Raw genomic sequence first — 24,406 nt, 5'->3', positions numbered from 1 at the left:
GACTGTATACAAGCGTCATGTGAACCATGGCTACCCTCCCCTGTGCCAATGTTGGCAGTTGGCACCATAGAGTTAGGTTGGCACCCGATATGGTTGCCTGCTTAGGCTACTAGCCTAAGTAAAAGTCAGACTCGATAAAATACTATTCTATTTTAGTCTTGATCCAAGGTTAGAATCGCTACATACACTTGATGATGTTCTTTCCTTCTTTTTTCTTTCATTTGACACATCCGTTCGGTTCATCGGAAACCAGTGTTCCGTTCTCGTCTTGAATAAATCCATGTTTACGTCAGTTTAAATGATTTTAACACGCTCGTCAAGCTGTACCTTAGGCTAAGTAAGCCTGTAACTTCCGCCAAGTGGATGCCAAAATAAGAGTTAATTGACTGCATGCGTATGCATTTCAGAATTCAGTTACAAGTGGCACAATGACAGTGGCTGTGTTGTCGCGTGTGTGTGTGTGTGTGTGTGTGTGTGTGTGTGTGTGTGTGTGTGTGTGTGTGTGTGTGTGTGTGTGTGTGTGTGTGTGTGTGTGTGTGTGTGTGTGTGTGTGTGTGTGTGTGTGTGTGTGTGTGTGTGTGCGTGCGTGCGTGCGTGCGTGCGTGTAAGCAAGGTGGATTCGATTCCTCCTGCTCCTTCTTTGGGGTTTTGTCATATCTGACAATATTTGACTACCGGTATGTAGTATGTTTGTAATTGGTCACTTTGTGTTTTTGTTTGTCTGTTTGTTTACAACATATTCCTGATAAGTTCTACAGTGCTTCCCATGAATAGTTGTTATTCATCAATAAACATATTAGCCAACAATCTATTATTTTGAAAGTGCGCCAACCGGAAGTCATATGCTTATTTAGGCGTGATTTGACGTGCTTGTCACAAGTATGAGAGTAACGGAAAACTGTGTGCATTCAGTCAGGCTCCGGCCACCGCAGGGGTGGCATGCAGGCATCATCTCTCTGCATCTACCCACAACATACAAATAGACCTCCTGTACCTCACCTGCTGAGTACTTGTCCTCGACTCCCACATTGTAGGCTGAGAATGACCACTATTAAGGCGTTTAATAAGGAGCCATTTGGTAAGTTATAATCTCAATATTATTATTGATTGAATACTTTATTAGCAGTTTGCCAAAAAAAAAAAAAAGCACAGGAAAGTACAGTTCAATACAAGGTCTGCTAAGATGATTTTAAACCCAAGAAAGCCTATGGCTTGTTTGCATTGGGGTCCTTACTACTACTCTGTATTTATTTGTCACTGTAAAAAATATGGTTTTGTGCAATAGCCTAACTTGAAACAATATATAATTTTTTTTGCCTTAAAGTTAGTGATAAATCTGCCTGACAAAAATAGACGTGTGATAGATTGTCTTATCAGGGATCGAAGATAACTTAAAGGGCAAAGTAAGTTGGTTTAGATTGATGCATTTCGTAACCATCTAACTGTCCAATATTTTCCCCCTATCATTCATATGTATGTTTAGTGGTTTCTGTACAGTGGCCTATTTAGGAGAAGGTTATGGTTATAGGGTTTTAATTTCACTAAATCTGAAAGAGAGAGAGAAAAGCGCTTTTCCTCCCCCATGCTGCTTTAAAGAAAGGCTGGATATCATACAAACACACAGACAGACAGACAGACAGACAGACAGACAGACAGACAGACACACACCACCCACAATCAGTCAAAAAGCACAGGCGGTTTGGACAAAGCATATGTATATCTTTCCTCTGGGTCTAGACATTACATGGAGTCAGTCAGGTATTAGCATGCCATTCACCTCCAGCCATGTGTGGAAACGAAATCACACACACACACACACACACACACACACACACACACACACACACACACACACACACACACACACACACACACACACACACACACACACACACACACACACACACACACACACACACACACACACACACACATGAATGAGCAAACACCCCACTCCACTGCTTACTGTGCTTATCCTTTCATACAAGGCATGGGTGGTCAAAACTGAGAAAAGCTTGGTTCACCTGTGTGGAATTATGGCCCTAAGCAATGTATTATGATGTGGTTTATATTTCATCTCTTGAACTTTATCCAGAGCATGCAGTTACATGCCCTTGCATTCCCAGAGAGGGAGAAACAATGCTCAACTGATCTTGGGGTTCGACTTACAGTTGATGATTGGGTGACTGAGTATAGGGCCTAATGCTACATCTGAGCACTTAAGGGCATACAGTATAAACCGCATACACAACAGTGGTGCTATGAGTTTGATGCCAGATGGCATAAGAAGATGTTGTGCAGTACAAGTGTGTTTTATAGCAGCTTAAAAGAAAAGTGCACTTATGTGTGTCATTATTTGAATATAATGTACGAATATGCGAGTTATTAATAGTTGTTTACTATGAACGCAGTATTTGTATAAGACGGAGCTTAGACGGTATACAACCATAGTAACACATCATCTTATATTGATTTAGAAATGTGTAGAGTAACCAGATAATAAAGTAATATGGCTGCTTCCATACAAAGAACTTGTTAAGCCCCTGTGTGGTTCTTTCGAGGTTTTCTACTGGTTCTTAAGCTTAGTTTAGGTACATCTAGCACCATTTGACAAAGGTGCTATAGAGCACCAAAAACGGGGTCTCCTTAGCTCTCCTATGATTACGAGCCAAAGAACTATCTTTAGTGCTATGTAGCACCATTTGTTAGAGTGTGTGGTGTACTTTCTTTCTATCTATCTATCTATCTATCTATCTATCTATCTATCTATCTATCTATCTATCTATCTATCTATCTATCTATCTATCTATCTATCTATCTATCTATCTATCTATCTATCTATCTATCTATCTATCTATCTGGGTCAGGGTCACTTGTTTTGTTAGGGGGTGCACTGCATTACTGATATATATTTGTAATGCATGATGTATGTATGTGTGTACTGATACACACATACGTACATGATTAATGCAGTGCCCCCCCCTCCCTCACATACTGTACATGCCCGTGACAACATTTTCCATTAGTGTGGGCTATTTTCAATAGGTGCTAACCCTAACCTTTCCATTGTTTGATACCAAATTGGTTTGTACGGTTTTGAGAGCCCCAACACATAGCTTCTCTGGTGATACCATTGCTGGTATGAAAGAAAAAATAACTACTATAATGCTCTTACAGCACTTTTCAAAACATTGTTTGAGACTTTGTCACTGTATTTGAATCTTTATATAAGTATTTATTCACATGCTAGTAGCATTGATGAGTTTGTGGTTCTCAACAATGGACATGAGGTAAAATGTACAATACAAAGTGTTTCTCATTAAGTATAAAAACACATGGCAGAGCAATAAATAACAATGGTTAAAATAACATGTGTACACAAAGCCATGAAACAAGAAGAATCTGTCATTGTTAGCCTGATGTGGGCAGTCTAAGAGCTCTATCGGGTCTGGGTAACAGTTTTTTTTATCTTTTGTTGTCCTTTTGAGCATTTTTGTCTGCATGCATATGCCACAGGAAATATAACTGCCATACTAATCTCATTAGTGAGGCTATGGAAACAGGTGTGTTTGATCACGTAGGTAGGATGAACCAAGTAGAAGCATTCCACTGAAGAACACAATTAATATATAATTTCCTTTAACAAGAATGACCTTAAATTGTCACATTATAATGTGTGTGTGTGTGTGTGTGTGTGTGTGTGTGTGTGTGTGTGTGTGTGTGTGTGTGTGTGTGTGTGTGTGTGTGTGTGTGTGTGTGTGTGTGTGTGTGTGTGTGAGAGAGAGAGAGAGTGTTTTGAAAATGTGTTTCTTGTCTTGTATATAGGCTAATTTCACTTCCATGTGAAACTTTGTGGGTTAGCAGCATGTGTTTACATTAACCAATGTCTTGAAAGCTGCACGCAAGAAGTGGTGCAGATACACAAGAATGGATTCTCTAATCCTAGTTTCCCATACAAATTAAAATAAGGCTCAACGTCATGGAGTGTAACCCAAGAAAGGCCAGCAGCGTACTTTATGTGGAGCCCTTTGCGTTAGATACAATGGCTTCATAGTGACGTAAAGTGACGAAGGCCCACATGGCCTTGTACAGGTATTTACTGAAGCTGAAAAGGTGCCTTTGTGCCCCTGTTGCAACTCATCCATGAATGTGCTTTCTGAGAGGCTTCCTTTTCAGGGCTTAGTAATAAGGTTTGATTGAAGACCTTTTCAAGCAGGTGTTGAACATTATTTTCTCTGGGTTTTTTTTCTCCAGAGGAAGCTTTCACCAACAAACAAAAACAAGATTGACGTAGATTACATGAAAATAGAAACTCAGTATTGGGTTTTTTGCCATATGGTTGTCCCTGTGTGTTTATTTACCGCTACAGCACATGATGAATCATTACATCCTTTTGCTACAATAAACCATGTCATAGCATCTTTAGTTTATCTGAATTTGTCTGCTACATCCTGTTTTCTGGAGGTGTGGTTTCTGTGCGTATTTGTGGTTGATGCTACTATGATCTCTCATAGTATCATGTGCTGGTGCCTGGTATAAAGTTTTAGTGACAGAATGCGTCAACATCGTTGGACAACATTGGAATAAACTGTGTTTCTTCGTATACACCTCATCTAATTTGAGCCAGACCGAGTTTGGCAGATATATCGGCCATTATTTGACTTTTTGACAACATCAGTATTGGTAATTATGCAGCCGATGTGTCCTGATTTTTAACCTGGCACCTCTTTTTTTCTTAAAAAAAAAAAAAAGATCTACAGTAGAAGCTCACAACGCTGTGAGTTTGTAGGTTGGCTATTTTTGCATTTTATATTTGAATAAAAAAAGAAAAAAAGATTACAATTGATTTAGCACTTTTTGACAAAATATTTGTCAAAACATAATTGGTGTTATAGGGACCCTAAAATCTGGCATTGGTCAGGCTCTGATCTATTATTCACTTGGAACAAGAATATGACTGTAGAATCAAATTCGTATTATTCTAAATTGATTCATAGATGATATGATGATACAACAGCCTTGCTCTTTTACTACAGAAGGATTTACTGTTCTTTGTTGAAACAAATGGAGGTATTCACTCTTCTCTTTCTTCTTAACAGGCAGAATATCTTCTGAACCGGTGGAGGACACAGACACCAGTAGCTTTATGGCAGAAATTGTAAGGATTTTCATCACTTAATTTATGTTAAATAACTAAAAAGGACGTACGCCTGATTTATACTTAGTCGACCGCTGATGTTGCACACAAAAATATCCCATCTACAAGCTGCTATTTTCGGTGCGTGACTCAACGAGCAGCCAAGTATATATCAGGCATTATTATATCTGTCTTACTGACAAAACATGTCGTTTTTCTCAAGCAACTAAAAGACATGTCTTTCTTTTCTGCTGATTTCTCATTGTTCCAGTTTTGTTTTTCTTTCTTTTTTTCTTTAAAAGAAATACCATAACTGAGCACATTGTACTGTGATTTCTTGTGCCTGGGGACTCAATGAGAGAAACAAGTCGTAGCAAGCCGCTGCCTCTTTATTCAAACACCAGAGAGTGTAATTTTCTTCCACAGTTACAGGCGACTGTAATCGTTAACGTTATCTCTGTCTCATGAACAGAGACAGAGTGTGAGGCTCTCAAGAGGACGGCGAACCAAACTGCAGAGCCTTTGTTTGTCTTTGTTAGTTTTTATTCATATTACTTTTCTCCAATGTTTTTTTGTCTCTCTCCTCAGTCGTTGGAAGCCAACTACCCCGTCCAAGTGACAGATCCTCATGGTAAAGCTAAACCTCAATACAACTTTTCACAATGCATTCATCGGCTTACTTACTCCTTTATTTTGCTGTTCCCTCCCCCCAGTGAACATTCACTCCTCCACCTTTACATTACTGCATTTCAAGAAGCCATTGGTTTCCACTCATTTCAGTATGGTATTGTACTGTATGCAAACTGTATTCAATGGGCTATACATGCAATAACACCAGTATGGTCCTTTAAATATTGATTCATGTTGACAGTATCTAATCTTGTGGTAGTTATACTGTTAACAGTAAACAGAATTGAAGCTTGACTTAAAAAGAAAGACGATAGCGCAAATCGTTCAGCTATATTTTCAGCTGATATCCTGTTATTCTTTACTCTTTATCTCTCTGATGATCTATCCACCCATCTTTACACTATATAACTTCAACATATTTTCACTTTTGTTAGACTAGTTATTCTTAGAGTGAATTATATATTTTATGAGCAAACCCTCAATGCATGAATAATCTGCTAAACACATTTGTAAGAGTATGCATTTATGCCTGATTTATACTTTGTTGGATTCCGTGACCGTGACGCGCACCTGAAACAGATCTACAGTGTGTGGTGTGAGCATTGAGCACTGTGAGCTTGTAGAGAGGCTATTTTTGGTACACGCTAGTGCAACACTGGCATGCAACCAAGTATAAATCAGGCTTTAGGCTAAACTATACTGTCTTACACAATCAATAATGTGTGTCTCCACCAGATGCAGTGACACTCCATCTGAGCTCTATGCCCTCTGGGTACCTCACACCCCCCTCAGACCGAATCAGACAGGTCTGTAGGACAAACCCTTCTAGATGTTTATAATATTATATTCACATGATAGTGAAGAAAAGACAGAGGGTTCCCCCTGGACAAAAACAGCAAAATAAGTTTGTTAAAACCATGTTGAACTTGGGTAGAACTTTGGGTTGTATAACTACCTGGCTGGGCATGATATCTAAATATTGTGCATCATATTTATCTGTTGCTTCTATGCTCTGTGAGCTAGAAAAGTACTGAGTACTTCCATTAAATGTCACCGTATGACGAAAACGTCCTCAAACTCACACTTTCGTGCTAGATTACTTCCGTCAAGGATAATATAACATGAATACAACCATTTCACTTTCCCCACATTACCAGGAGTCGTTTTTTATACATTATTTTGGCGGTATCCATTTTGGGTAAATTCTCGTGCTAAAAGTGGGATTTTGAGACATGTTTTTTGTCATATGACAGTAAATGGTATCACAGCGTATTGTTTATTGCTCACGGAGCTCTGAAACAGCAGATGAAGATGATAGACAATATTTGAACTCACAGACAGGTGACAAAGAAAGGTCCTGAATAAACAAGTGGTGAAACATAACAAATGCAGATGCAGATGCAAGATTTAAGTGTCTATGAAAGGCACGGATGGCAGGAGCTTCACAGTTCAGTGAAAGTTCAGCTGTGTAAGAACCATTGCACTATTCTACAGAGATGTGGTGAGATGCGATGAGTCACCCTTCAACATATTCCAGACAAGTGGGCAAGAAAATTATGTGAATCATTAGTAAGATTTTGGTGGGGTTCCTTTTTAATTTGTCATCTGTCTGTTTATCATGCCCAGGGCTGTACCATAGTTCATCATCACTTTGAATTTGTAATTCAGAACTTTGAAAGAGCAGTTATTGTCTCCTATGCTTACTTCTTTCAGTGCTATTTATGGGACAAAATAAAACATGATTTGGTGGTCAGTGTGTCCAATATCTACATGATGTTGATGATATTGTTAACATAATGTTGCAGAATATTAACAGGCAAAACTATGTAGATATGTTTGACTCTGTACTGTGTATTGCAAGGTATCTTATATTCATGTGTTTCACAAAAGTCAGTATACAGTATACTGTAGCTTCACACCATGTATCTTGTTTTACCACTGGGAAATCATATATGTATTTGGGGAAATTCAGACAATACCCAGTACACAGGATGTAACAACCTGTCGATCATGATCCACAAACAGTGCTTGATAGCTAGTTTTGATATTAGTCAATCAGACTCAGTAATAACTTCCAGCATCCCAACAGGCCACTTAGAATTTTTCTCCCGTAGCCAGATGGTCAGAGATCTCCACCTACTGATACTGTACGTCTGGGGAAATTTAAATTCATTGAATGGGCTTGGACGCCAGAGAAAGCCAGCAGTAACAAACCTATGCCCACTGCTTTGAAAACCAGTCCTGATATCATCCCATAAGGATGTCTGAAGTCTTTGCATTGGTTCTGTGAAGCTGTTACTTTTAAAATGTTAGAATAGTTTCCACCCAGTTTTAGCCCATTCATTGAATTCAAATGTCACCAGACATATTAAGTAGGCAGAGATCTCTGATCGTCTGGCTACATGAGACTAATTTAGAATATACTGCCTACACATAAACCCACAATATCAAAACTAATTTTAACAAAGACAACATGAATTTAAGTCCACTGGCTGAAATCAATTAATTAAAAGCATTTCCTATATTATTTATGGAGAATTCAATTAATGGAATGGACATTACAGATAAAGGTAATAAAAGTAATATGTATTTCTCCCCACATGCTGTAGCCGGTGGAAGATGGTGAAGAATGCATATGTACAACTTCCATTTCACCAGGTGCATTTGACATTTTTTTCTTTCTTCAAATCATAGATGAATCGTACTTAATTCCACCATGAAAATGCATTTTTAATTGCAATTGCTGCAAGGGCTAAATCCAATTTCACTGTCTCTGCTTTGAACTTAGACTTCCCTAAAGAGCTGCAGTTCTACAGCTCCTGTGACAAGTGCTGCTGCCCTGCACCGCCCCCCAAGATCAGCGACCTCATGAACGACAAGGATCTTCTGGACTTGCTGAGACTCAAACTGGACCCAAACCACTGCACCGTCAAGAACTGGAAGAACTTTGCCAGCCGGTGGGGCATGAGCTATGATGAGCTCACCCTGCTGGAGCACCGGACCCAGGGCTCCCTGTCCCACAGCCCCACCCAGGAGTTCCTGCTGCGTTACAACCAAAAGACAGTCACCGAGCTCACTGAACTTTGCCGGCTCTATCAGCGCATTGATGTGTTACGACTACTGCAGAGCTGGATAGAGAAAGACTGGCCCTCCCGCTGGCAGCAGACTCATTAACTACTAGGACCTGTATATATTTTGCCTTCTGCCCTTTTCTTATCCTTGATAACCACTGATACATTTGACAAACTTCGGTTTGCCATCAGTCAGTTTGACGAGTCAATTCAAATTAAAGGCCAGGTTACAGGATGACAAGTCAAAGATACTGTACAACTGTTGTAGGAAATGTTGGTGCTCGGGTTCAATTCCCGTAAGCGGTACCTCCGGCTTGGCTGGGCACTCCAACGAACACAATTGGTGTTCATGGGTGGGAAGCTGGAGAGGGATCATGACCTTGTTGCTGCACCAGATATCCCTGCTGGTTGAAGGGGATTTGGGGGACATAGCACACACTCGTAGAGGTTGTTTACACCCTTCCCAGGTTAATAGTGTGGGGGATGGCAGCGACAGGGACCACACTACACATGGGGCAATTGGCGATGACTAAATTGGTAAACTAATTGATTAAAAAGAATATCGGTGCTGTGGTTTGAGTACAGTTTAAATAGCACTTTTGAGATTAGACATTTATATATTTAGTATGATACGGGACAGTATCTGTTCAGTATTCTTATGGTATTCTATGCAATTTATCATTTGCATTGTCAGTGTTGTGGAATGTTGAGGGGAAAGGTGACTCATGGGGATAGCTGAGAAATGGACCCCCCATTTAGAATAGAATATGCTCAAAAGATTTCTCCCGACCTGCCTGAATTTGAAAGAAAGTTCAATTAGATTCTTCTAAATGCTAACTTCCATGTTTTGTCATGCATTTTATGTTTGTCACAGGAGTACTTCTTTCTTCAGTGTGCCTTTGTTCTCTTAAATAAATGAATAAAGAATTACTTTGTCTCAACGTATATAGCTATAAAAATATTGTTAACTCCAATACCAAACATTGTACACTTAGTTTAGTTCGCAATTCAGTCATACACCAAATCATCTATTTTATTACTATAACTGAATCTAAATATCAACAGTAAATAATCATCACATTGAAGGTATTGAGTTATTTATTGGACAAAAAAAATGGTTACAATACATTCCAATTCATAACTAAAATTGAGATATCAATTAAAATACATAAACGAAGTATTACATTACATTGCATTACAGTAGGATATTAAATACTGAGACAGTTGGTAAAAAAAAAAAAGATTACTTCCAAGTCAAGATTTAGAAAAAGCATCCAGCATATAAATATCAGGTGTATACACAACTATATCAAAACATTTTCCTTCAGGCTGCCATGTCATTTCAGATGTAGTGTTGTCAGTGACATGAATGAGCAGATACCTAATAGCAAAGTTCAATGAGCACAATATCATATCATATATATAATTTACATCATCAAAAAATTGTGGCTGAATCATTTAATTTAAATGTATTTACAAAGTTGATGGATGATATGTTTACATTCACACTACAGGGATTAATCAATCTTCGATATTTAGACCAAGCATATTGGAGAGGCTTATTGACAATTTGTCATTTTCCTCGGAAGAAACAACGACAGGGTGCTCCAGGACTGGGCCAGACTCAGACTTAGCTATTTTGAAAGTTCCACCTCTCACCAAAGGGGAATCGCTTGATTCTGTAGAGGTGCTGACATCAAGACTTGGGGCAGTGAGGTGCCCTTTGAGACCAAGATCATCTTTCCCTTCAGCTGGCGAGACATTAACTGCAGGTGATTTTTCTTTGGCCATTCTCAACCTCTCCATAATGTTGATCTTCCCCACATTTGGTGTGCTGTTTACTTGAGGCAAGCGGACTCCTTTGCTCATGATATAATCCTTTTGTTCCGTTTTTAGCCCTCCAGTGTACTGTGCCTCAATACTATCATCAAATCCACCGGCTTCATCAATGCTGTTCCTTGGTAGTCTGTGTACCTTGAATTTTGGAACCTCCACCTCAACATTGGATGAGTCAGTCTCAGAGTCGGCTCCACTTCCCTCCTCCTCACTAGATTTCGAACCAGACCTCATCCTCCATTTAAAGGGCCATCTCAGCTTGCTTTTTGGAGAATCTTTGACTTCAACATCTCCATCAGCTTTGACACTTAGATCAGGACTTTTGAGACTTGCATCGACATCAGGGACATCTGGGGTATCCACATCCACTCCAGGCAAACTTAAATCAACATCTGTATCTCCCTGAATCTTTGGGGCAGACAGATCCACATTTGTGGTATCGATGTCTGGGGCTGAGAGATTAACATTGGCATCTAGTTCTACTTCAGGCACCTCAATTTCAGTCTCAGCTGAAACACTTACATCTGGTGTGCCTATATCAACACTTGGGCCATCCACTTCAGGGCTTGAAAGACCAAGTTTGGGGAGCTTAAAGTGTGGCATTTGGAATTTACCCAATGGGGCATCGATATCCACACTCGGGGCATTTAATGCTACTTCAGGTCCAGCAAGGTCTGCTTTAGTTAGGTTGATATCCACTTCTGGAGTAGAAATGTCTCCTCCAATACTTGGGGTAGGTAGATTCAATTCAGGGCCTTCTGATTCAGCTGTTGGTAAATTCACATTTATGTCTGGCACAGGGAGATCTCCTTCAATTTTGGGGGCAGAGAGACTGAGGTCTGGTTCTGTTAAATCCAGATCAGGCCCCTGGAGTTCTGATTTAGGTAAACCGAGATCCACAGTTGGAGTACTGACAGCTAGATCAAGCCCCTCGACTTCAAGATCAACATTTGGTGCTTCAATATTGACATCTGGTTCCTTGATTTCAGCTTTGGGCAAAATAAGATCTAGATCTGGAATAGATACGTCTCCCTCAATATTTGGGGCAGAGAGATCTGCCTTTGGTAGACTGGCATCAACATCAGGACCTGAAATGTCTACATTTGGGGCAGATAGACCAGCACTGACTTCTAGATCGGGTACTTTTGGCAGGTTGAGTTTTCCAGATGTATCCAGATCAACTTCAGGTGCCTGAACATCTGCCTCTAGCTCTTTTAGTTCAGCTCTGGCTAAAATAAAATCTGTATCTGGTGTAGGTATCTCTGCTTCCAGTTTTGGTTTTGAAAGATTCAACTCAGATGTAAGTAACTCCAAATCAGGGGCTTTTAGGTCAGCTGTAGGCAAATTCAAATTGAGATCTGGTATAGGGAGGTCTCCCTCCAACTGTGGGGCAGATAGATTGAGGTCTGGTGCTTTTAAGTCTAGATCAGGCCCTTGGATATCTAGATCAGGTCCCTCCACATTTGCTTTGGATAAACCAAACTTGGGTAGTGTGATTTTGGTTAATTTGAATTTTGAAGATGTGTCTATATCAACATCAGGTGCTTGAAGATCCACATCTGGTCCCTTGATTTCAGCTTTGGGCACATGTATGTCTAGATCTGGAGTAGACAGCTCTCCCTCAAGCTGTGGGACAGAAAGATTGATGTCTGGTGCTGTTGTCTTAAGATCGGGTATAGAGAGATCTCCTTCCAACTTTGGGGCAGTTAGATTGAGGTCTGGTGCTTTTAAGTCTAGATCAGGCCCTTGGATATCTAGATCAGGTCCCTCCACATTTGCTTTGGATAAACCAAACTTGGGTAGTGTGATTTTGGGTAATTTGAATTTTGATGATGTCTCTATATCAACATCAGGTGCTTGAAGATCCACATCTGGTCCCTTGATTTCAGCTTTGGGCAAATTTATGTCTAGCTCTGGAGTAGACAGCTCTCCCTCAATCTTTGGGGCAGATAGATTGAGGTCTGGTGCTTTTAAATCTAGATCAGACCCTTGGATATCTAGATCAGGTCCCTCCACATTTGCTTTGGATAAACCAAACTTGGGTAGTGTGATTTTGGGTAATTTGAATTTTGAAGATGTGTCTATATCAACATCAGGTGCTTTAAGATCCACATCTGGTCCCTTGATTTCAGCGTTGGGCACATTTATGTCTAGATCTGGAGTAGACAGCTCTCCCTCAATCTTTGGGGCAGAAAGATTGATGTCTGGTGCTGTTGTCTTAAGATCAGGTATAGAGAGGTCTCCTTCCAACTTTGGTGCAGATAGATTGAGGTCTGGTACTTTTAAGTCTAGATCAGGTCCCTCCACATTTGCTTTGGATAAACCAAACTTGGGTAGTGTGATTTTGGGTAATTTGAATTTTGAAGATGTGTCTATATCAAGATCAGGTGCTTGAAGATCCACATCTGGTCCCTTGATTTCAGCTTTGGGCACATTTATGTCTACATCTGGAGTAGACAGCTCTCCCTCGATCTTTGGGGCAGAAAGATTGATGTCTGGTGCTGTTGTCTTAAGATCAGGTCCCTGGAGGTCTGCTTTTGGTAAATCAATATCAATGTTTGGAAGACTAACATCTGTCTTAAGGTCAGCATCAAGGTCAGGGCCTTTTATTTTAGGGCCAGAGAAGTCCCATTTTGGCATTTTAAGAGATGGAAATTTCAGTTGTCCAGTAGAAGCATCAATATCAAGATCAGGAGATGTCAGTTCTAGTTCGGGAGCAGCTTTTAGGTCAGCTGTTGGCAAAGGGACATCAAGATCTACACCTGGTACAGTTATGTCTGATTTAGGCAGGCTGACATTCAAATCTGGAGCAGCAATGTCTCCATCAATTTGGGGACCTTTAAGATTCAATTCTGGAGCTTTAACATCAATATCAGGCCCTGATAAATCTGCTACAGGCAGGTTGACATCCACATTAGGAACAGAAAGATCCAGTTCTGGGGTCTTCAGGTCAGTATCAATGTTAATGTTTGGTCCTTTCACCCTTGGCGCTGACAAGCCAAACTTTGGCAATTTGATTTTGGGAAGCTTGAATTTTGGAGCATCAATATCTGCATCAGGTCCTTGGAGATCAACATTTGGCAAGGAGATATTAGCATCTGGAGCATCGATACCTCCTTCAATCTTTGGTGTGGACAGAGAGAGATCTGGTGCTTTCAGGTCCAGATTAGGTGCTTCCAGCTCCACTTTGGGTAAATCAACACTGGCATCAATGTCTGGTACCTTTACATCAGCATCCACATTAATCTCTGGAGCTTTCACTTTTGGCCCTTTGATTTTTGGTAGTTTGATTTTAGGAAACTTGAATTTACTAGAGGGAGGATCAAGATCAACATCTGGGCCCTTGATATCCACATTAGGTAAGCCAACATCGAGATCTGGAGTATCAATGCTACCCTCAATTTGAGGTGCAGAAAGGCTAAGGTCTGGTGCATTGAGATCCATGTCAGGCCCTTTCAGATCCAAGTCAGCATCAAGGTCCACCTTGGGTCCTTTCAGTGTACCAAATTTAGGTTTCTTTAAGTTAAACCATTTGAATTTTCCAGATGGAGGATCAATATCAACATCTGGAGCATCAATGTCAACCTTAGGGCCTTCCAGGTCAACTTTAGGTAAACTGAGATCAACAGCTGGTGCACTTATATCCCCCTCAATGTTTGGAGTGGAGAGACTCAAGTCAGGTGCTGAAAGGTTAGCATCTAGATCAACCTCTGGTCCTTTAACCTTAGGACCTGAGAGTGTCCACCTTGGCTTTTTAAGAGTGGGCCATTTGAATTTCCCAGATGGAGCATCAATATCTACATCAAGCTCAGGGTGGTCAATATCTACACCAGGCAACGAGAGATCTGCATCAGGTGTGTCAAGTGATGCTTCTACTTGAGGAGCTGAGAGACTAACATCGGGTGCATTCACATCTGCATCAAGATCAACCTCTGGTGCCTTTATCTTTGGTCCTGTAAGCCAGAACTTGGGCTTTTTTAGTGTTGGGAATTTAATTTTTCCAGAAGGGGCATCAATGTCACCATCAACTGTGGGTAAAGTCAAGTCAGCATCTGGTGCCACAATTTCCCCATCCATTTTTGGAGCCGAGAGATCGACATCTGGTGTTTTCAGGTCTGCATCGATGTCTAGATCAGCTTTTGAACCATGCAATTTAGGTTTCTTCCACTTCAAATGAGGCCAATTGATCTGGCCTGAAGGACCTTCAACATCAATTTCTGGGACTTGAACATCCACATCGGGTGTTTTAATATCACCCTCAATCTTTGGAGATGATAATTCTACATCTGGTGTCTTCAGGTCTGCATCAATGTCCAGATCAGCTTTCGGACCATGTAATTTAGGTATCTTCCACTTCAAATGAGGCCAATTGATCTTGCCTGATGGAGATTCAAGATCAATATCTGGCGACTGAACATCCACATCGGGGACTTCAACATTAGCGTTGGGTAGACTCAAGTCAACATCTGGGGCATTAATCTCACCCTCGATCTTTGGAGCTGAGAGATCAATAGCCGGTGCATCTATGTCCATGTCAGCTTTTGGACCATGAACACCAAGTTTGGGTTTCTTCCAGTTCAAATGAGGCCAGTTAAGTTTACCGGATGGAGCCTCACAGTTGATATCTGGGACTTGAACATCCACATCAGGCCCATTAAGAGCTAATTCAGCTTTAGGCAGATCAAGGTCTACATCTGGTGTGCTCAACTCACCATCAATCTTCGGTGTAGACAGGTCTACATCCACATCTGGTCCTTTAACCTTGGGATTTTTCCATTTGAGATGTGGCCATTTGATTTTTCCAGATAGAGGTTCTGGAGTTTTCAAGTCCACTTCTGGACCATTCACATCCACATTTGGCACACTTAAGTCCACATCTGGAGTTTTTACATCTACTGTAGGGGCTGAGAGATTTAGGTCTGGTGTCTGCAGGTCAGTTGAAACATTCACATCTCCTGATGGTGCATTGGCTTTGATATGAGGTAGATTGAAGTGTGGCATCTTGAATTTCGGAGCCTTGTAATTCAATGCACCCTTCTTGACTGCTGGTGTCTTGATCTTAAGTGAGGCGTCAGGGGTGCTGAGCTGTGGAGTTGTGACACTGACATCAGGTGAGCTGAGGTTACCATCCAGATCTGCTCCTTTTATCACTGGCCCAGACATTCCAATGGTTGGCATTGTGAACTTGGCACTTCCGTCAGCGGAAGGTGTGTTCAGGGTAAGATTGGGCAACTCCCCATTCAGAGTAGGACCACTTATTTCACCCCCCAACCCACCAACTGAATTTAACTGTCCATTTAGGCCATCAAGCTTAATAGCTGGCGTTTCAGCTGATGCATCCATTGAGAGTTCCTTCTTTTGGTCGTAGCTGGCACTGAGCATCTGTAGACAATCAAGAGGTAAATAAGTTCAGTAAAGACACATTCAAAACACAAGTTCACTAACCACTAGCAGACAAATTATGTTTGACATGGCTTTAAGTTGTACTTTTGGTATTAGGTCTATATTTAAAGGATATTTCACTTTCAAACATGTTTGGGGTAATTGTAACGTATACTCTGGCTTTTGTGAGCACCCCAGGCAGTTTTTAAGTTGCTTGATTCAGTATTTAGATATATTCATTTTATCAGACACGCTGCTTCCTACACAAACACGTTATAACGTCAAACTCCATTTTAACCATGATAGATTAAATCGGGGAGAAAGCGCCCATAGTTCTGATATTGCCCTAATACTTGAGGGCCATGTTTTTTCAATTACTGTTTTCATTCACTTTATTTTTATTTATTTATTTACTTATTTTCATTTTCCAGAAAACTTGAAAAAAGGAATTGAAAAAAAACCACAGCCCCCTCACACATTAGAAGGACAATATCAGTCACCAGAACCAAGGACAGGTGTTTTCAATGAATCTAGCATGGTTAAAATAGAGTTTGAAGTTACAATGGGTTTGTATAGGAAGGTGGTGTGTCTGATAAAATCAATATCAAATATCTAAATACTGAATCAAGCAACTTAATTAAATATCAAGCAACTTAAATAGTTGTGCTTCACCACTTAAACCCTATGGGGTCCCCCAAGTGTGTGTACTCCTCAACATGAAATCTCTTCTGCAAAAATAGCCAATCTACAAGCTCACAACACATCACCACGCGACTGAGCTTGTTGATCTGCCATTTTCACAGAATGTTCGCCTATTACGACATGACCAATAGAGAAGCTAGGGTTCATGTGGTTAATTAATGCTGTCATACAATGTGTCGCACACTGAAAATATCTCAAATAAATCTAGATCCGCAACACGTTGTGAGGTTGTAGATCGTCTATTTTCACAACACAACACAACACCTTGTACCACAAAGTATGAATCAGGCTTTATTTTTACACCAACTTCTAATATGAAAGGCTGCCAACTAAACCCGTTTATGTCAGGGAAACTACCAAAAGTAGGCCTACTATAATGTTTATGAGTACTGGCTCAGAGCAATACACATTACACACAAGACCATAGAAATAACATACTACTGCTGTTTGATGAAAACTGTACAGAAGCTCTCTCGGCTGCCAGCACAGGCCAGTAGCTCATGAATATGAACAAAAGAAATTAGCTCTTATATGGCAGCAGCAATGTATGATGTGCAGTGGAGTTCGATCCTTACCTGATCAAGGCTGATGCCGCCTTTTAGCTCCTGCTTTGTCACGACCTTCATGTTGTCATCGTAAGGCTCCAAGACTTTCAGTATCTGAGCTAGGTCTTCTTTTCCAAGGTGGCCCAGGTGTATGGTGGCAGCCACAGTCTCATCTCCTATAAAAGAGTTATCAAAACCATTTAACCACTTAAACCCTATAAACACTGTGTTGACCTGGGTCCCCCAGGGGTCTATACTTCGTCACCTCCGACTGAAAATAGCTGATATACAAGCTCACAATGTGCTACATTGGGACGAATGGGCTTGTAGATCAGCCATTTTGAGCTTGTAGATCGGCTATTTCCACCAAATGTTCACCTAATACGACATGCCCAAAATAGGGACAATAGGGTGCATGTGGTTAAATCACTATTTGACAGTGGTGGAAAAAGTACTCAAATGTTTTACTTAAGTAAAAGTATCAATAATGCAATGTAGAAATACTCAAGTCACAAGTAAAAGTCCGGAATTCTAAATTTACTTGAGTAAAAGTACAAAAGTATAGGTATCAAAATGTACTTAAAGTACTACAAGTAGAAAGTACTCATTATGCAGAATGTCCCATTTCACAAGTTTTCAAATGCATAAAAATCTTTTTAAAATAGCAGATCTACAAGCTCTCAATACGTGGCATCGTGACCCATTGTGAGCTTGTAGATTGGCTATTTTCAAATGGACAAAATGTATATAGGGCTGAAGTGGTTATTGTATGTTTTGTAATAATAATCAATGTATACAAAGTAATCAAAGTTTTCAAATAATTGTAGTGGAGTAAAAGTACAATATTTGCCTCTGAGATGTAGTGGAGTAGAAGTAAAACTACTGAAAATTGGTAATACGCCAGTAAGTAAAAATACCTCAAAATTGTACTTAAGTACAGTACTTGAGTAAGTGTACTTAGTTACTTTACACCACTGCGATCAGTCAGTAGTGTGCTACATGGATAGTCTTTTAGTAGACAAAAGGTTCTCAGTCTCACTTCAGATCTCCAATGGAATCTTTGCATTGAGTCTTAAATAAATTAAGAAAATAAACTCTGTAGCAAACAAAGGCTTATGATAACAAGATCTCTTTTTTTTTACTCTTTTTTTAACCACATACAATTTAAGTGTTAAACAAAATAAGCACATAACAGCTTCAAAATTCATGGTTGCATATTAGTGGCCATCATTTATGTTATAGAAGAAAACATGAAAAAAGGAGTAGTTCACAGGAAAAATGACCTATTTTCCATCACACACCCCATGAAGCCTTGAATTCATGGAGATATTTTTGTTTTTGTCGCATTCCTGAGCCAATTATTTGATGACCGGGTCATCAGTCAGTAGGAGACACTTTGAGTAGGAGACTCCGCCGGTCATCAAATTATTGGCTTAGGAATGCAACAAAAACAAAAAAAAAGCTCCATGAATTCAAGGCTTCATGGGGTGTGTAATTGATAGAAAATAAGATTTTTTGGGGGGTGAACTACTCCTTTAAGCTTATGTTAAAACAGACCTTATGTAATACTTAAATTGAAAACCCAAGGAGAATAATAGAATTGGTAATCTGGTACAATTGAGGTATTTTTTACTTTACTGGAGTATTTCCAATTTTCAGTACTACTCCACTAAATCTCAGAGGCAAATATTATAATTTTACTCCACTACAATTATTGGACAACTTTAGTTACTAGTTACTTTGCAGATTTTGATTATTACTACAAAACATGCATTAACCACTTCAGCCCTATATACATTTTGGTCATTTGAAAGTAGCCGATCAGATAATGGAATCCGTATTGAGCTTTTTTATTTTATTGGCTGCTTTAAAAAGCTTTTCTGTACCCTGCTATATGCATTTAATGCTGAAAACTGCTATGGAAAAACCCAATAAACAAAGTTAAAAAAAAAAAGAAGAAAGTAGCCGATCTACAAGCTCACAATGCATCGCATCGTGATGCATTGTGAGCTTGTAGATCTGCCATTTTCAAAAGAGTTTTATACTTTGGAAAACTTGTGAAATGAGACCTTCTGCACAATGAGTACTTTCTACTTTTGGTTCTTTAAGTTCATTTTGATGCCAATACTTTTGTACGTTTACTCAAGTAAATTTTGAATTCCATACTGTTACTTGTAATTATTTCTACATTGCAGTATTGATACCTTTACTTAAGTAAAACATTTTAGTACTTCTTCCACCACTGGTAATTGTTTTTACATCAGAAATGAAATACACATTTAAAGTTTATGTAGTTACATTTTAAATGGATTAAGAGCTTTCCCATCCCATGTCCTACCTTGCTTGAGGCCACTCCTTGCAGCGATTGTGTCATCTTTAACTCCTGTGATGACAACTCCTCCCGTCTCAGAGTCCCCCAGGAGCAGGCTTTCAGCGATTCCTCTAGTTTGACTGTCCTCACTCTGGATTTGGGGAAAAAGTCCGTTTTATTTTACACAGGAAAATCCAGAGTGTTCATTTAACTCAGATTCTGTGTTCAGCTAGTATGTGTCACACAACCCCATGGACTTGGACCATGGATGTCATTAGTTGATCACCTCAGTATTGTCTGTATGTAGGCTATAATAAAAATGGCATGTCTGGAGGTCAAAACACAAGTGATAAAGATTTAACAGAAAGTCATTATTTCAAACTCACCATGACTTCATAGGTGCATCCACATCAGGAAGTAAGTAACAGGAAATCAAGTTGTTTATAGAATCCAACGCAGCAAACTTAACCTGTTGAACACAAAGACAAGATATGTGACACATTGAACAGTAAAAACCTAAAAAGTTCAGGGTTTTTCCAAGTAAAAAATTGCAACTGTTGTCTACTGGATATTATTATTATTATTATTACCATTATTATTATTATTATTATTATTATTATTAACATGCAAGTAATGATCTATTTTGGCCTGAGATAAACACATTTGCTAATGATTTAAATTCTGGTGACAGTTTTTTTTTAGATAGCATTCTTTCTCTTTTCCTGCAAGAGCCATAAGTGCTTGCATATGCAGAAGTTTGTGTGAAATAATGCATACAATGAAAACAGTATTTCAAGCAATGAAGCAAACATGCAACATCAAAACTTTCCCCCAGTTCAGCACTTAAATAAACACAATGCCATTCCTTTTCATAATTTCAAACATTAGAACGTGGCAAGTCAAATGGCCTAGTGTTTTGACATCTTCAGACCCAATACTTAAATTCTCTACTACACCCATATCTTTATGATGAGTTTATAATAGCTTTCACAAAAGCCTATTCACAATTTCATTCACAACACAAAGTTAATAATATGGCAGACAAAATGATTACCAACTAAGAGAGGACACTGAAACTTCACTAACACAAAGGCTTCAAGCAGGAATTTGGGGGAATGTGGCACTTCAAAGGTGCTGTGCTCAATCACTCTCACACCTGTTCTGAATGTGGATAATTAGTCAAGCTGTCAGCAAGGCAACATGTTTCTCTAAGCAGGTGTTTACAAGTAGTTAGCCCCACTACTATTATTTCACATTCTGATATTCCTCATACCCAATTTATGCTCTGTGTCATGTGCCGAAAATAGCAGATCTACCAGCTCACAACGTTGTAAATCAGATCAGCTATGGCACGCACCACTGTCGTACAGCAAAGTACAAATCTTGCTTCAGACGTCTTTCTCATCATGATATTCTTTGTTTAGAGACAAAGCAGATGGATTGCACTTTAAATGTGTTGGCTGGCTGAGTGACAACTGACTGCAACACACACACACACGCACGCACTCACTCGCACGCATGCACGAATGCACGCACACACCATCTTACATACTGTACCTCACACTTCAGGAATCCAACCCTGCCAGGGTTGTTAAAGGGAATGTGCCACAAACCAGTTGGTTTGGGTACGTGCTAGGTGACATGCCATACCACATACACACACATACACACACTCGCGCGCGCGCACACACACACACACACACACACACACACACACACACACACACACACACACACACACACACACACACAGTTTCATCGCGCATTCCTCCAACCACACCCTATACCCTCAATTACAAATGTTAATGCTATAAACTGTACCTGCTTTGACAGAGATAGGGCTCTAAGAATAACATGTTTACTCTAAGTGGTAATACTGTACATTTAAATGCATTTAAAGGAATCTCCATCAAATATTGTAATGTATATTTTTTGTGTTTTGTGCTGTGCAAGCCTATATTAAGTATTGATGCAAAAGTCTGTATTGTGAAAACAGATGATGATGCTTTTGTAAAATCAGAGATGTCATTTATCATGTCCACTGTCCTTAAAAATCCCGATAAATAAGAAATGAAAATTATATAATTGTTAAACTCAGTGACTACATCAAATGTATATTTATTTACCTGGTTGCACTCTAGTTTGAGCCACAGGGTATAGTTTGTAAGCCAGAAAATGTGAAAAGTGCACTTCAAAATTGCATTGTTTCTTTGGAATACAAAAAAAAACACAAAATGAAATAAGTAAAACAAAAAAGCATGCCTCTGTGCTCCATCCTAAAGCTGGACTCACACTACAAGATAATCGGGGTCAGAAACAACTCTCCCGGGTATCTTTGAAGTCTCAGCTTAGGAAATAACACCTTTAGGAAATAACACCTAAAGTTGACTATGTTATGGGTGAACCCTATAGTATACTGGTTCTAGTAGCGGCCCTTGAAGGGGTTCCAGGGGGTCCCCAGCAAAAATAAGGAACAGTTAAAACACTTAAGCCCTATTTTATTTTTCAGCTATTGGAAAATATCTGACCTACAAGCTCATAACACGATGCGATTCAACTCAATGGGAACTTATAGATCGGATATTTTCAAAACATGTTGACAAATCTTCACAAAATCTTTTCAGATGGGGGCCCATGCACGGCCAAATACAAATCAATTTGGGGGTCCTTGACCTGAAAACGTTTGAGAACCACTGATCTAGTTCAAGCCCTCCACAAGTAACAGTTGTAGTTCAACACAGCCAACCTCTCTATGTTACGCAAACAGTGAGCTATAAGTCCCCATCACACCAGTCATGTGGACCACAGCGTTGGACGCACACTGTTCAGTCATACACAACAGGGGTCACCGTCTGATAAACACTAATAATGACCAATAATATACAATACAAATTGTTACATTTCCATAAATATTTGTTATGATTCGTTGTTGAAGTCAAGCCTTAAACATGTCTGTAGGTCAACACAGAAATAAGTATGAAAAGTATTAGCTAGCTGCAATTTGAGCATTTCCCTTAGTTTGACATCCAATACAATATTTCCACATCTCTGTGGAAATATGTCTGTGGGTCACATTTGGACCCCATTGGACCAAGCTGTCACTTAATCAATCATACATTATCTATTAACCAGCTTTCCGGCCCAACCATCGTGAATGTGGAGAAGAGGACCATACGATGTAGCACTGCCTTGTCTGTCCTCTACTACCCAACCAGTGCAGCTTAAAAGATCTCGCAGAGTTCAATAATAATGCAAAGGACTGTGTAAAGAAATGGGAAACTGGGGTGCCCGCTGGCCTAGCGGTCCAGGCACATACCACATCCATAGGCTGGTAATCCTATCAGCCTACTTTCCTATCAATAAAGGCGTTTCAATACACACATACAACCATCGGCTTGCTGTCAATCAATTTCAAATGTCAAATCCATCCTTCTTTCCTTTTTGAACCAGGGCTATCCTTAAGTTAACAGTGAATCAACCACTGTATACATCTTCAGTGCATGCAATGTCATCAAGGCATATGGACTCACCTTCTGATGCTGCCAGGGATACCTCCACCCTAGGAAAGCTGGTTGGTAACAATGTCTCCTCCACACAGTATCACAGCTGTTTTGTCTAAAGGAGGATGGGGCTGTCAGTTAAATGCCTTCGCTGAAGCCTGGAGAACAGGTTGAACAGCATCAGCACCGCCTCTCTGACCCCCCCCCCCCCACACACACCTTTTCTCTACCAACACACCCACCCACCCACCCACCCACCCACCCACACACGCACCCAGACACACACGCGCACACGCAAACGCATACACGCACACGCACACGCACGCACACACACACACACACACACACACACACACACACACACACACACACACACACACACACACACACACACACACACACACACACACACACACACACACACACACACACACACACACACACACACTATATCACAGACAGACATGCCAAACAGACTTGCAAGCTTGGTGACAGCCGAAACCTGCCTAGAAAGAGCAAGAGCGCAAGACAGGGAGAGGGGTAGAGAGAGAGAGAGAGGGAGAAAGAAAGGAAGAGAGATGTGCATACCACTCCTTTAACAGGCTTAACCAGGTTTACAAAGCAACAGAGGCCTTAAATAATTGCCAAAAACCCAGCAACATTTTCTATTTTTGTGTAGTCATGCGTATTGGACACACACACGCACGTATGCACGCACGCGCACACACGCGCGCGCGCACACACACACACACACACACACACACACACACACACACACACACACACACACACACACACACACACACACACACACACACACACACACACACACACTCAGCATTTGATAGTTATGATGCAACCATCTGCACCTTCAATAACATTTTTGGTTTAGCTAAATATTCTCAACTTATTTCAGTCTTTCTCATTCTCCTCTCATACACATACCCGTCCTTATAATGCTTTATATATTTGTATGGTTTGTGTTTTCCCCAGTGTTGATAGCAAACAGGAATTTGGGTTGTTATAGACAACATTACTTTAGCATTATCCTTGCTAATACTACACACAACAAAACCCAGCGTCCCAGAATGAGTCATTATACCCAGCCCTTCTACACGTTTAAGACAATGTGATGACTGTCTGAGTGACAGAGAGAATATTAGAAATGAACTGGAACCTTGACAACCAACCACACACAGGCGAGCTGGGTGTTGTCAGAATAAGATGACAACAATGAGCAATAGCAACTTGGATTACAAAAGTATTTTAATTTGTGAAATGGTTGTTGGTCG

At 40.1% G+C, this 24,406-nt stretch overlaps 2 protein-coding genes across 2 annotated transcripts; one reads left to right on the top strand and one right to left on the bottom strand.

Moving 5' to 3' along the window:
* Nucleotides 1-919: 919 nt before the first annotated feature.
* Nucleotides 920-9,779, top strand: edaradd (EDAR-associated death domain). Its single transcript, XM_084076707.1, has 6 exons — nucleotides 920-1,078; nucleotides 5,100-5,158; nucleotides 5,726-5,768; nucleotides 6,503-6,573; nucleotides 8,377-8,425; nucleotides 8,556-9,779. Exons 1-6 carry the CDS (start codon nucleotides 940-942, stop codon nucleotides 8,939-8,941), a joined length of 747 nt encoding a protein of 248 aa, XP_083932833.1. The 5' UTR covers nucleotides 920-939; the 3' UTR covers nucleotides 8,942-9,779.
* A 139-nt stretch (nucleotides 9,780-9,918) lies between these two features.
* LOC311059082 (uncharacterized protein) lies at nucleotides 9,919-23,283 on the bottom strand. The gene is made up of 5 exons (XM_084076706.1): nucleotides 23,145-23,283; nucleotides 20,001-20,083; nucleotides 19,642-19,765; nucleotides 17,334-17,479; nucleotides 9,919-16,056 (listed from the first exon to the last, which is right to left on the bottom strand). Exons 2-5 carry the CDS (start codon nucleotides 20,001-20,003, stop codon nucleotides 10,360-10,362), a joined length of 5,970 nt encoding a protein of 1,989 aa, XP_083932832.1. The 5' UTR covers nucleotides 20,004-20,083; nucleotides 23,145-23,283; the 3' UTR covers nucleotides 9,919-10,359.
* Nucleotides 23,284-24,406: the final 1,123 nt, after the last annotated feature.

The sequence above is a fragment of the Gymnoscopelus microlampas genome (genome assembly GCF_963454915.1).
Source record: "Gymnoscopelus microlampas genome assembly, chromosome: 13".
Classification (NCBI taxonomy): Eukaryota; Metazoa; Chordata; class Actinopteri; order Myctophiformes; family Myctophidae; genus Gymnoscopelus; species Gymnoscopelus microlampas.
Note: the sequence above shows the minus strand (reverse complement) of the source record. Positions and strands in the feature narration are given on the sequence as shown.